An 11,351-nucleotide genomic window follows, 5' to 3' on the forward strand; every position below is an offset into this window, starting at 1 on the left:
CGCGCCTTACGACAAGTGGCCTATTTGGCCGGATGGGTAACTTGCGGTCATACCCTCCCTTCATCTCGTCCCTTTCAAAACCGAAAAAAAAACCCACCTGATTACAGTTTATCTAAATTGCAGAGAGTGGTAGGTACGCGCCGCTGACACCCTGGAACCCTCAGCCTAAACCAGAGCTAGTTCAGCTGAATTTTGCTACCCTATACTAGAGTAAACCCCCTGAATCTCCCCATCTATCGGCACTGTGGAGGCTTATTTGCGTAAATTTAAACTTACCGATTTGACTTCTTTTATATTTTTGAGTGGCAATTCCTGGTTTCGTTAGTCTAGATAAAATCTTCAACCAACTGGTCAGTTTCGCGAAAAATGATACCCTATTCTAGACCCAAACGCTATTATTTATATACCCTATCCTAGAGTAAACTGCTTGAAAACCATACCCTTCACAGCGGCACATACCTATATAGCAATATATGACAGTACCCCCCCCCCCCCGCCCCGCCCCGGATCTTGACCTCACGCTTAGTCAATAAAGTCTGGAGAATATAGCAGACCAGAAACCAGGCTGTGCAATCCTTTCTACCTTACGGCATATTAAATAGACTCTTTATTAGACGTATTATTTTCAATCAAGCAAAAATTGCACATGTTCACATTCTGTAATTCGTCCATTTTCTCCAACCCCCACCCCGTACGATTCGAAGGGCTTCTCTTGTATTCAACTGGTTTACGTGACGTAACGGTGTGCATTCAAGTTTAAGAGTTGCGTTATCTGACCCAATATTAGCAAGCCACTATACGGGATTACATGTAATATTGCACAACTACACGAGCTTTGTCTGCTGAATTGAAATGGCGAGTGGAGGTGAGTTTTGAATCCTCTTTCTTTAGCTAGCTAAGTAATCGATGCTTTATCCATAGCTTTACAACTAGCACGTGGTGTCAATTTTGCCCCGTTCGTGACGATAACATTAACTAATTTCTGAGCTAGGGAAACTTGACCAGCTTATTCGTCGGAGAGTGGGTTTTGTTGTCCGCGAAAAATACTTGAACAAATCATATAGCAAGTTTTGTAGTTATTTAAAGCCATTGCAAGTTGCCGCGGGCTAAATAAGTTACGGGTCACCGTGTTGGAGTTAGAGTGTAGTATTTCGGCTTTTATTGGTTACCCTTTTCCTCAAGTCAGTTGGCCCCTGGCCGGTTAGCTCCCAATGAGAAGTCGTTTAGCTTCTATTAGTCCATATTCAAGCTTAAAGAACGAGAAATAGACAGTGTTTTAGACTCTGGTTGGGGGCTAGTCGACTTCTGGTTGGGGGTTAAACGGGGTTGGGGGCTAATCGACCTGGGGGCTAAAGGCCTCTTTTAGTTTATGAAATACGTCCTGCATCACGCCAAAATCGTACGGCCGATCACATAAGGCGCGTGTGAATGACGAAAAGCTTTTTAAAACAAGTCAAGTTCAAACAAGTCAAAGACATCGGCCATTTTGTTTCTCTGCACGCCGTTTCTGTCGTTATTTCCTCTGTTGTGACCTGTTGTTGCACTGTAGAGTCCTGTTGTGACCTATAATTTACTAATATCAACAAGTCAGACCTTAAAAACTAATATCACATTTATTTACCATTAACATAACCGAGGGCTACAGTAACGTAAACGGAGTGAGCGCTATTCAGGCTAACCTGCGCGAAATTTATAGCTTATATGACTTTGTCATTTGCAGTCTGCAAATGTCATGCATGACTCAGCTCTTATGTTGCACGATCTCTTCACCTTATATGGTAAAATGACGTAATAGGGGAATAACAGCTTGTCTTACTTTAGTTTTTTAATAATTCACAACTCTACTTTTGTGTTGAGCAACATCAAATGTCACAGTAATTCAGGTCAAAGTCCCCAATTTGATAAACTGACCAATTAAACTGCCAACAGGGATGGCAAAGCGTATTTTGAATTGGAGGCAGGGGGCGGGGGACTTACAAGCGATTGTCAGAGGCACTAACTTGTAGGGGGTCTTGAGATATTTGTAAAATTATTATTTTCTGTATTTTTTGCTTGAAATTGCAGCGAAATTTTGGCAATCTGCAAAAATTTGGCAAGTTTTTGAAACTGGGGGTCGCACTTATTTTATGCTACTTGTTGACAGATTTATTACTTATACAAACAAAATTGCTCTGGTGCGACCTGGGCCTAAAGACGCATTATCCATCTGGATGAACTTGGGCAAACATTTGTAGTGTCTCTAGAGACAAACTATCTCTTGAAGTGCGTCATTCAAGACACATTTTGAAGAATAATTCATCTAGACGTATAATGCATTTTATGCCCGTCTTTATACTAAAGACACATAACCAGGTGATAACTACAAATGTTTGCCCAAGTTCAAATTCCTCCAGACGAATAATGCGTCTTTAGTATAAAAAGGGCGAGGACGCAATATCCTTCTGGATGGATAATACGTCTCCCAGTGTAAAAACGGCCAGAGATTTATTCCTGTTTTCTAGTTATTTATCAACATTTCATAAAATAGAGGATGTTACATTTTCTCTTCTCTCTGATGAATTAAGCAATTTACTATATGTTCTCTGAAAGCCCTAAAATTTGGCATTATCTACCAGTATCAGTTCAACAAGCTTCTCTAGAACTGATATATTTTTAATGCAAAAATAAATTTGAATTGTAGAGTCATGCCACATGAGTAAATATTTTTCATTTACATTCAAAGAGAAATTTAGTATCTTCATTAGCGGCTATGTAATGTTCTATTTACTTTAGAAACACCTATGAAATACCAAACCTGTGCAGAATACAGCTGCCCTGGAGCAATCATGTGGAGTGATTTAAACAATGGCACTAAGATCAACTTTTAATCTTAGTATTATTGTTTTCAGCTTGATTTGTTTAATTAAAACAAATTATTTGAGCTCCTGTCACTTTACATTGCTCGGCAGGTCACTGTGCTTGTGGTCCTGGATATGCCACACCCCTGGATGCCATGAAAGGTCCCAGGGAGACTCTAGTCTACCTTCCATGTATCCGTACAAACACTGGGATTGACAAACCAGACTACCTTGCCACTGTTGATGTGAATCCTCGCTCTAGGACCTACTCAAAGGTAAACTGGCCAATTGATGTACATACTACTGACTTGTTAGCCATTGTTAAGTTAGCTGTGCTGTGAAAAAGAGCTTTAAAATAAGGGGTTCTGAGGATGAGAAGTGATGGATAGAAACTGGATTGAAAAGGAAACCAGAAAATAATTGTGAAAGGTTTCTGGAAGCAAGCTAATATATGATTGTAACATACAAAAAATTAAAATGATAATTTAACGTAAGTTTTCTTCACTGTTGTCTGTGTAGGTCATTCATCGTCTGCCAGTACCTTACAAGGGAGATGAATTGCATCACAGTGGCTGGAACGCTTGCAGTAGGTAATTTCAATGATAATTGTTTCATTTAACCATTGCTTATGAATGAAGTAGAATTTTTTTCTATTTCTTAATCATAATAATTATTAAACTAAAAACAACATGACTGCATATGCAGCTCAGTTTTTAACACAGTCTTCTTATTTTTCAGTTGTTTTGGTAACCCCAACAAGAGAAGAAATCGCCTCATTATGCCCTCTTTAATTTCTGGTCGGATTTACATATTTGATGTTGAAAGTGATCCTAGAGCTCCACAGATACACAAGGTAACTCGTTTTAAAAAGTGTTCCCAACAGAAGATGAAGGGTAAAAGAATTTACTGCGGTATAGGTCTTTAATTCTCAAGGTGATCCTTCTCAAGTTATTTTAAGATGTGGCATACAGTTTTCTTGAGTGTGGGATTTTGTTACCATGCACATACATTGGAGGATGAAAAGCTGTGTAAAGCCGCTTGGGCTGTACACATGTTGAGTACAATTCTCACCACCTAGACTCCCCTATGGATTTCAGAAGCTGGGAGAAATCTAAAAATAACTTGAGAGAAAGGTCCTAGGGAATAACGCCTATATGGGGAAATAACTCTCTTAGCCTTTATCCTGGGAAGGGAGCCAGGAAGGGATGTCCTGTTTAACAGAATAGTGACAATGGTTTGGATTTTTTCCAAGTTGCTAATGTAGATTGATCTTCATTCTTTCATTATACCTCAATTTTTGTGAAGTTAGTGACGTGGTTGAATCCTAAGCTGGTCTTGCATTGCTTTGCTAAAATAAAAATATTTTCATGTCACATCTTTCTTCTATCTTGTGCACAAGTGTGACATCTGCAAATATGTCACAAAGCTGTGGTCACTGGGAATTTGTTTTAATTAATAGTCAGTGCCTTTGGATAGACTGAGAGGATAGAAGTAAACACAGTAGCATAAACATCTGAGTATTGTGTATCTGCCACTTTACAAACTTTTTTTCATTGATTTGCCTATTATGCGAGAATATTATCCCCAGATCTTTTCACTTTCACTTGCTCAGCAGTATTGAATTTTTCCATTTTTTGTGTGCTTGTTTTCTTTGTTTCAGATAATTCAGCCAGAAGAGGTTGCTAAAAAGACTGGACTTGGCTATCTTCATACAACACATTGCCTGGCCAATGGGGAGGTCATGATAAGCTCTCTAGGAAAACCCAATGGAGAGGGAGAAGGTACTATGCAACACCTGTGGTGGATCTAGGGAGGTTTGGGGGTTTAGTTGTGTTTGGTTCTGGCCCTAAATTTAAAAAAATGAGACATTATAACATGCTCTGACTTGGCCTAAAATGCCACAAATCCCATTTCAAGGACCTTGATTTTAAAGATTTTACGGGGGAGGATGCCCTTGGACCCCCTACAGGGACATAAGGCGGGGACATAAGCGGGACAAAAACCGATCGTTGACTCTCAAAACTGCCCCGGTTCGCGGCGTCTTGGATGAGAATTGCTTCTTCGGTATCCCAACGTATCCGCACCGGGGAATTTCTCTGCTGGACAGGAGGCTTGGAGTCTAGGAGTGCTCACCATTAAGCAAAAAAATCCGCAAATTTCGGTTGAAAGTCAAATGGAACAGTCATTTTCCGGAAAATCCGTTTGGAAATTGTGGACTACCTTCAGAGGTTGTCCTCTTTTCCCTTATGGAACGGAACAGCGGAAATTTCCTTACCATTTGGTAAATTTTCCAGTTTCCAGTCTCTCATCAGCCGAAAACAATTACGAGAAATCGAATTACTACTCTATTGCTACTTATTTGGCAAATGAAATAAATACTACAGAGGGAGACATAACGGGCCCAACAGCGCCTGTTCAAATTACGTTTCCTTTAAAGGATAAAAAAATGCAGGGTATTTGAAGACATTTTTTCTCGGACGTAGGTGAATAGACAATCAAAGAAAGGCAAGCTCTGTGTGATATAACACGCTACATTGAAAGTAGTCGAGGTTATTTGTTGTGTACGGAGATTACCAAAAGTCACCTTAATAACCGTATTTGTCAGCATTGTGGCGTGAAAACAAGTACGGTGACCCCCTCTTTTTACTACGTTGTTAATATCTCCTTGTCCTGTGACAACAGCATACCAAGTTTTATCGGAAATCTATGGCGGGTTCTTTTACTAGGGAATCACCTTAAAGACGATTTATTTCCCGAGAGAATTTGGAATGTTCTTTTCGTCATTCGAAAGTGGTGTTTGAACTCATACGGGAAATATCTGGGAACGGTCTGCTCAAAATAACCCGTTATACTGGTTAAAGTACCAAGCATGAAACAGCTCACACATTATCATTAATATCACCTTCGAAATCGCCATTTAGCTCTAATGCGAGCAACAGTGATCCAACATCCTCCATTTAAATGAGCGCGAAACTCGTTTTGCGAGTGGAATGGAACGAGACCGTTCGGACCCGTTGCGATCCATTCGACACCAAGAAATTTTCGAACCTCAACTCGGAAATTTTAGCTGAATGGATCGCGCCCATTTTGAACCGAATAAAATTGGAGCCTCAGCATATACCTTCAGTAGTAGGCGGGGACAATCGAGGACATTGGAATAAAAGTATTTTCCTGGGGGTGGGGACATTGGCTCATTTTTTCGAGTCCTTTTGTCCAAGTCCCCGCCTATTCCCGGGTTGGGGGCGGGGGGTGGGGGGCGGGGATTTACTTTGACTGGTGCATTACTACATTGAGGCTAGGAAATCAGACCGTAAGCAGTCTAATCATGCTTGAAGTTAGAGACATTTCTTACAACTACTATTAAGAGAAATACCGCGTGACAACCTGTAATAAGATCTAAATTGAAGCTGAATCTTCTCTCCCCTCCCTACACTCTCACAGACCCGTAGGACTTTACTCCAACATTTCGTCGGGGTGATCATTCAACTGCTTGTCGTTTTCAGGAGGTTTCGTCATCCTGGATGGAAAGACGTTTGATGTTAAAGGACGCTGGGAGTCTGGGCCTGCTGCTCCCATGGGATATGACTTTTGGTACCAGCCCCTTCACAATGTCATGATTAGCACTGAGTGGGGAGTACCTAAGGCTCTTACTAAAGGATTTAAGCTGGAGGATGTCCAGACAGGTAAGGAGCCCTTGCGCAAATGGCAGATTCAAAAACAGAACTCCCAAGATAAGGTACTAGACACAGTTTTTCATGTGCCAGCTTCTTGTGAATGCAAGTGCATACTTGCGTCCTGGGGTATCAGATATTCAAATATTAATTAACCATAAAGTGGCAGTTCTCCATTTCAATTATAAGGCTGAGGTTGGCAACAAATTTATTATTTATAACATAACTAACAAAGCTGCGTTATCACGGTCAGTGTACGCCAGGTACAGACCTTTCCTCAGTTGGTTTCTGACGCCTTTTTAACGGAAAAACGTACAGTAAATATTTGGGAAAAGATAAAAGTTGGATGCTCAATAATTTGAGAGTGATTGACATTCTGAAGATTTTATGAGTTAGCAGGAAACGATACTTAGCAGAAGGTTTTTTCTGATCAAATTTGAAGAACATAGACTTGCTGTAAGAGCAGAAATTTCGCGTGCAAATGTCTCTTAATTTTCCCACGAATTGCAAATAGGTTTTACAGACAAAAGTGTGGAAGAATTAAAACCTTAATGGCCAAAATTCAACAATGTTTGCTACACAAATTGTACGTATAGTGTGAGGATATTTTAAAATTTCTTTAGGGAAATACGGATCTCACTTGCACGTGTGGGACTGGACCTCGCGAACCATTCAACAGACAATCGACTTAGGAGTGGGTACCATTCCTCTGGAGATAAGATTCCTGCACAACCCTGAAGAGCCGCAAGGATTCACGGGATGCGCGCTGAGCAGTACTATCGTCAGGTTCTTCAAAAACCAGGTAACCTCTAGCAGATTGGCTTGCATAAGGTTGGGATGGTGCTGGTGGTGGAGTGGTTAAACTACGGGGGGTAGGTAAGTTGGAAAAGAGGGAGAGGGGTGGGAAGGGCAAGGTGTAGCATAGTAGGTTCGCGCGCATCAGTCATCACTTTGTCTAGGTTTTGGAACCATTTGTCTCTCAACTGGAAGTGCAATACACCAGTGACATTTTGAGGCCTTTTTGCTCCTGCAGTTAGATTATAAGTTAAATTAACGAGTTGGGAATAGTACGCTCTTCGTTTGTGTAATGCAACAAGTTTCTTCCTTGATTACTTTTCTGTTGACAAGTTTTTCTGTTTCTTTGCGTTATTTTTCAGATGAGCTCCTGGGGTTCTGAAACTGTCATCAAAGTCCCAAACAAGAAGGTTGAAGGCTGGGCACTACCAGAAATGCCAGGTCAGGAGTTCTCTCGTCTTCCTTCGCAGCCTTTATTTGGGTCGTCACGCGACGCATCATCGGAGGAGGTCTTAGAGAGGCGAGTTGCGTGACGACACAAATAATCGCAAAGCAGCTACAAAACGTAAAACGTGTTAAAAGGAGGCTATAGCATGTGCAGATTAATTTGATTTGTTTCCAGAGGGAGACACTTTAGGAGCTTTAGGGTTTCCTGAAACGTTAGAATAATTACTGTTGTTATCCGGGGTCTAGGTCTGATTACCGATATCCTGATTTCATTGGATGACAAGTTCCTGTACTTCAGCAATTGGATTCATGGAGACATCAGACAATATGACATCACAGACCCTAAACGCCCGAAGCTTGTCGGACAGGTGAATATTTGCATATTATAGTTGAACCCACTACTTATATTAGAACTCTTAAAAGAAAACGAAAAACAGCTCGACATAGACGATAGTAAGTGACTGAAATAGTATATACAACGGAAAATGATTTGAATTCAAGATACCGTGTTTGTACTGTATCTACTAACGATTTCCGGGCTTTTATTAAACTTTTTTAGATGATGAACTAGTGAGCAGCGTTGCACGAACTGAAATTATAAAAGCCTGGTTTAATCTCCTACGCGTTTCGTCTGACAATAGCAGACTTCATCGGGAAGTTTTTACAAGTGAGGTTTACAAGCTTGCTTGTATACACAACGTCAATAGTAGACCTGTTTTTGATATTTACTCACAGTAGAAAGCGTGCGCAAAGTAATCGAAAGGCGTGACTAAGGTGTTGTACATGTGTGAATTAACCTTTTTACTTATCTTAGCGTATCTTTAACGAGAAAATATTCTGTTTTTGAATGTGATCCGAAGCAAAGTAATCTTTTTACAATAACTGCAAATATTCTCGCGCGCTCATTGGCTAATTTTCATTGGCAGTAAGTGGACAGACGCACGAATTTATAATCTATGTGATGTTTACGCGACAAGCGAGAGCGCATTATGACGAAATTCATGATCAATAACAGGACAGATGCATGAAAAACTGACGTCAATTTGTTAAATTGCCAACCATAAAAAACGCAAAAAGAAAATCAGACAATCAGAATTCGAAGCCAAAATTTTAGCTGCGTGGCTTCCAAGCGCGAAAAGGAACGTTAGGTTTAGCCAGAAGCATAGTTTTAAGTCTTGCCCTTGTGTGGTTGAAGATTACACCATTTTAATGACCAATCACGGTGTAACTTCATAGCCTTAAATTAAAGGCTATGAAGTTACATATTTTTTTAACCAATCCTAGTTCTTTGCAAACGTATAATAAAAACTAGCTCATAACCTACGTTAAACAGAACGTATTTTTTTTAAACAATCCCTTTTAGTTGTTTATTGGCGGCAGTATTGTCAACGACGGCCCAGTGAAGGTGATACAAGACTCCGAACTGAGCGGACAGCCTGAGCCGTGTTACGTGAAGGGAAAGCGAGTGGAAGGAGGACCGCAGATGATTCAGCTCAGTTTGGATGGCAAACGGCTTTACGTCACGACATCGCTGTACAGTGTGTGGGACAATCAGTTCTACCCTGATCTCTCCAAGTAAGAATCACTGAAATGCCCCTCGTAACCAATTAATCTTACCAATGAAGATCTCGCTTTAGTTGGCGCAAGTAGGCCCATTAAATTTTCATCCAAATTCTTATTCCTCCGACAAACTCGGGAAGAAGGTTTGAGAAAAATTTATCTTGGAACTAAAGTTTTGTATTATAAGGAATACTGAATGTAGAAATCTGAGGGGAAAAAAATTCCATTCTTGCATTCTTGTATTGTCTTACCCATAACTGATTGTCATCGTCCAACTAGAAAATAGCACTTCCAAAATACTTGCCAGCTTGTTGCTATGACGACTGTTCTGTTGCTTGGTAATCTACCTTATTACAGCAGTGGCTTAAGTCAATTGCCTGTTAAGTATATTTTAAAATAATTGCAAGCCTGAAAATGAGCGAAAAAGAGCATCCATCAAGAGTTTGACTGTGTTGTCGTATTCTTTTCCTAGGAAAGGCGCCATGTTGTTGCAAGTTGACGTTGATTCAGTGAATGGCGGGCTCAAGTTGAATCCTGATTTCTGTGTGGACTTTGGAGAAGAGCCTGACGGACCAGCTCTCGCTCATGAAGTGCGTTATCCGGGGGGAGACTGCTCCTCTGACATATGGCTGGTGGATACCAAACCGGCAAAGTTGTAACCTGGTCTCTGGACTGTGTCGATAACTTGGATTGTGACAGGGAAACAGCGTGATTTAATGATGAACCATTACGTATTATGGTGTGAGCGCGCGGTGTGAGTGAAAAACCTAGGCTGTTTTGTGATTTCAATAACAATAAAGGCTCTCAGAAGAAGGTGAATTCTTTTCTGTGGACATTTAGTGTGGAAATGGCCGTTCAGCATTGCCAACCGAGTTGCCGTCCCGCAGAGTTCTTTGCGTGAGGGCCGGGGGTAAAATCTCTTCCGACGCCCAGCTAAGCTGTGCATGATTTGACCGAGCGGACAGAAAATAAAGCCTTTTTTTCAGTGACTTTGTTTCTCGCGCGCAGTCAACATGCACCCGCTGATAATGAGTACAGGTATTTCACATGGCGCAGCACGCCATTTTTATTTCCAACGTCTTTTTTTCGCGCGCTTTCCGACTGCGTGCACGTATAGTTTTTGTATGGCTGTAACCCTAAAGAAGGACGAAGCCCGAAACGTCTGTTGTGCTCACACTACTTTGGACTTCAAAGAACTTTTCCAGCCTTATTTTAACATCAGCGCATAGCAATTTGGCATATGACGTGGAAACGCGACGGCACAATCAGTTACCGAGTGTGCTGTCAAACATTCTAACCACATTTGGGCTTGGTCGCGAGTGTAGCACAGGAAAACGGCATCTGACTCATACCCAAAAGCGCGAAGCGTCCGAGTAGGAGTCTGGGAAAACATAGTTACTTTGATGGTTAACACACCCTATAACTGCTGGCTGCTGCTCTTGTTACTTTTTGACAAACACGTTGCAATCTGCAAAAACTCCGAAGGTCTTTGTAATCAAGTCAGTCTGGATTACGGATCTTCTCACAGGCTCTTTGAGGATAAATATGAGCACAGACTAAACATTTAGGTCAGCGTTTCATTTGTTTTTCTCTTTTTATACATTTTTAGTAACTGAAACTAAGTTTGCTATAATCAGAATCACTGCTCATCCTGCTAATGGCGCAAGGTGCTTCGCGAGAATTATGCACTCATTACACTGAACTTGCTTTCGAGGTGAACGCGAGAGCAGCAATGTATTGAAGTTCGGATGAATTGCGCATACTTAAGATCGTGGCGATTGCTTTGACTTCTTAAGGGATAAGAGAAACTAACACGAGCTATTATTATTGGTCGAGTTTGCTTTCATCTCCAAGAAAAAATCGACGGAGCGCAGCCAGGATGGATCAGAGTAACGTGAAAACATTCTCTGGCTTAGAATAGTCTTCACCTGGTGAAATAACGACATCATATTATCATTCCACCCGCTAACCTAAATTTTTAGTCTGTGCTCATATTTATCTTCAAAGAGAGCCGTAATCCAGATTGACTTGACTACAAAGA

The 11,351-nt window shown here is 40.9% G+C and overlaps 1 protein-coding gene across 1 annotated transcript; it reads left to right on the forward strand.

Moving 5' to 3' along the window:
• The first annotated feature begins 733 nt into the window (after nucleotides 1-733).
• LOC110047116 (methanethiol oxidase-like) lies at nucleotides 734-10,129 on the forward strand. Its single transcript, XM_020752855.2, has 11 exons — nucleotides 734-865; nucleotides 2,949-3,112; nucleotides 3,357-3,427; nucleotides 3,576-3,690; nucleotides 4,498-4,618; nucleotides 6,341-6,520; nucleotides 7,132-7,310; nucleotides 7,666-7,744; nucleotides 7,997-8,118; nucleotides 9,114-9,325; nucleotides 9,783-10,129. Exons 1-11 carry the CDS (start codon nucleotides 853-855, stop codon nucleotides 9,967-9,969), a joined length of 1,443 nt encoding a protein of 480 aa, XP_020608514.1. The 5' UTR covers nucleotides 734-852; the 3' UTR covers nucleotides 9,970-10,129.
• The last annotated feature ends 1,222 nt before the right edge of the window (nucleotides 10,130-11,351 follow it).

The sequence above is a fragment of the Orbicella faveolata genome, unplaced genomic scaffold (genome assembly GCF_042242905.1).
Source record: "Orbicella faveolata isolate gen_17 unplaced genomic scaffold, um_ofav_v1 contig_1, whole genome shotgun sequence".
Classification (NCBI taxonomy): domain Eukaryota; kingdom Metazoa; phylum Cnidaria; class Anthozoa; order Scleractinia; family Merulinidae; genus Orbicella; species Orbicella faveolata.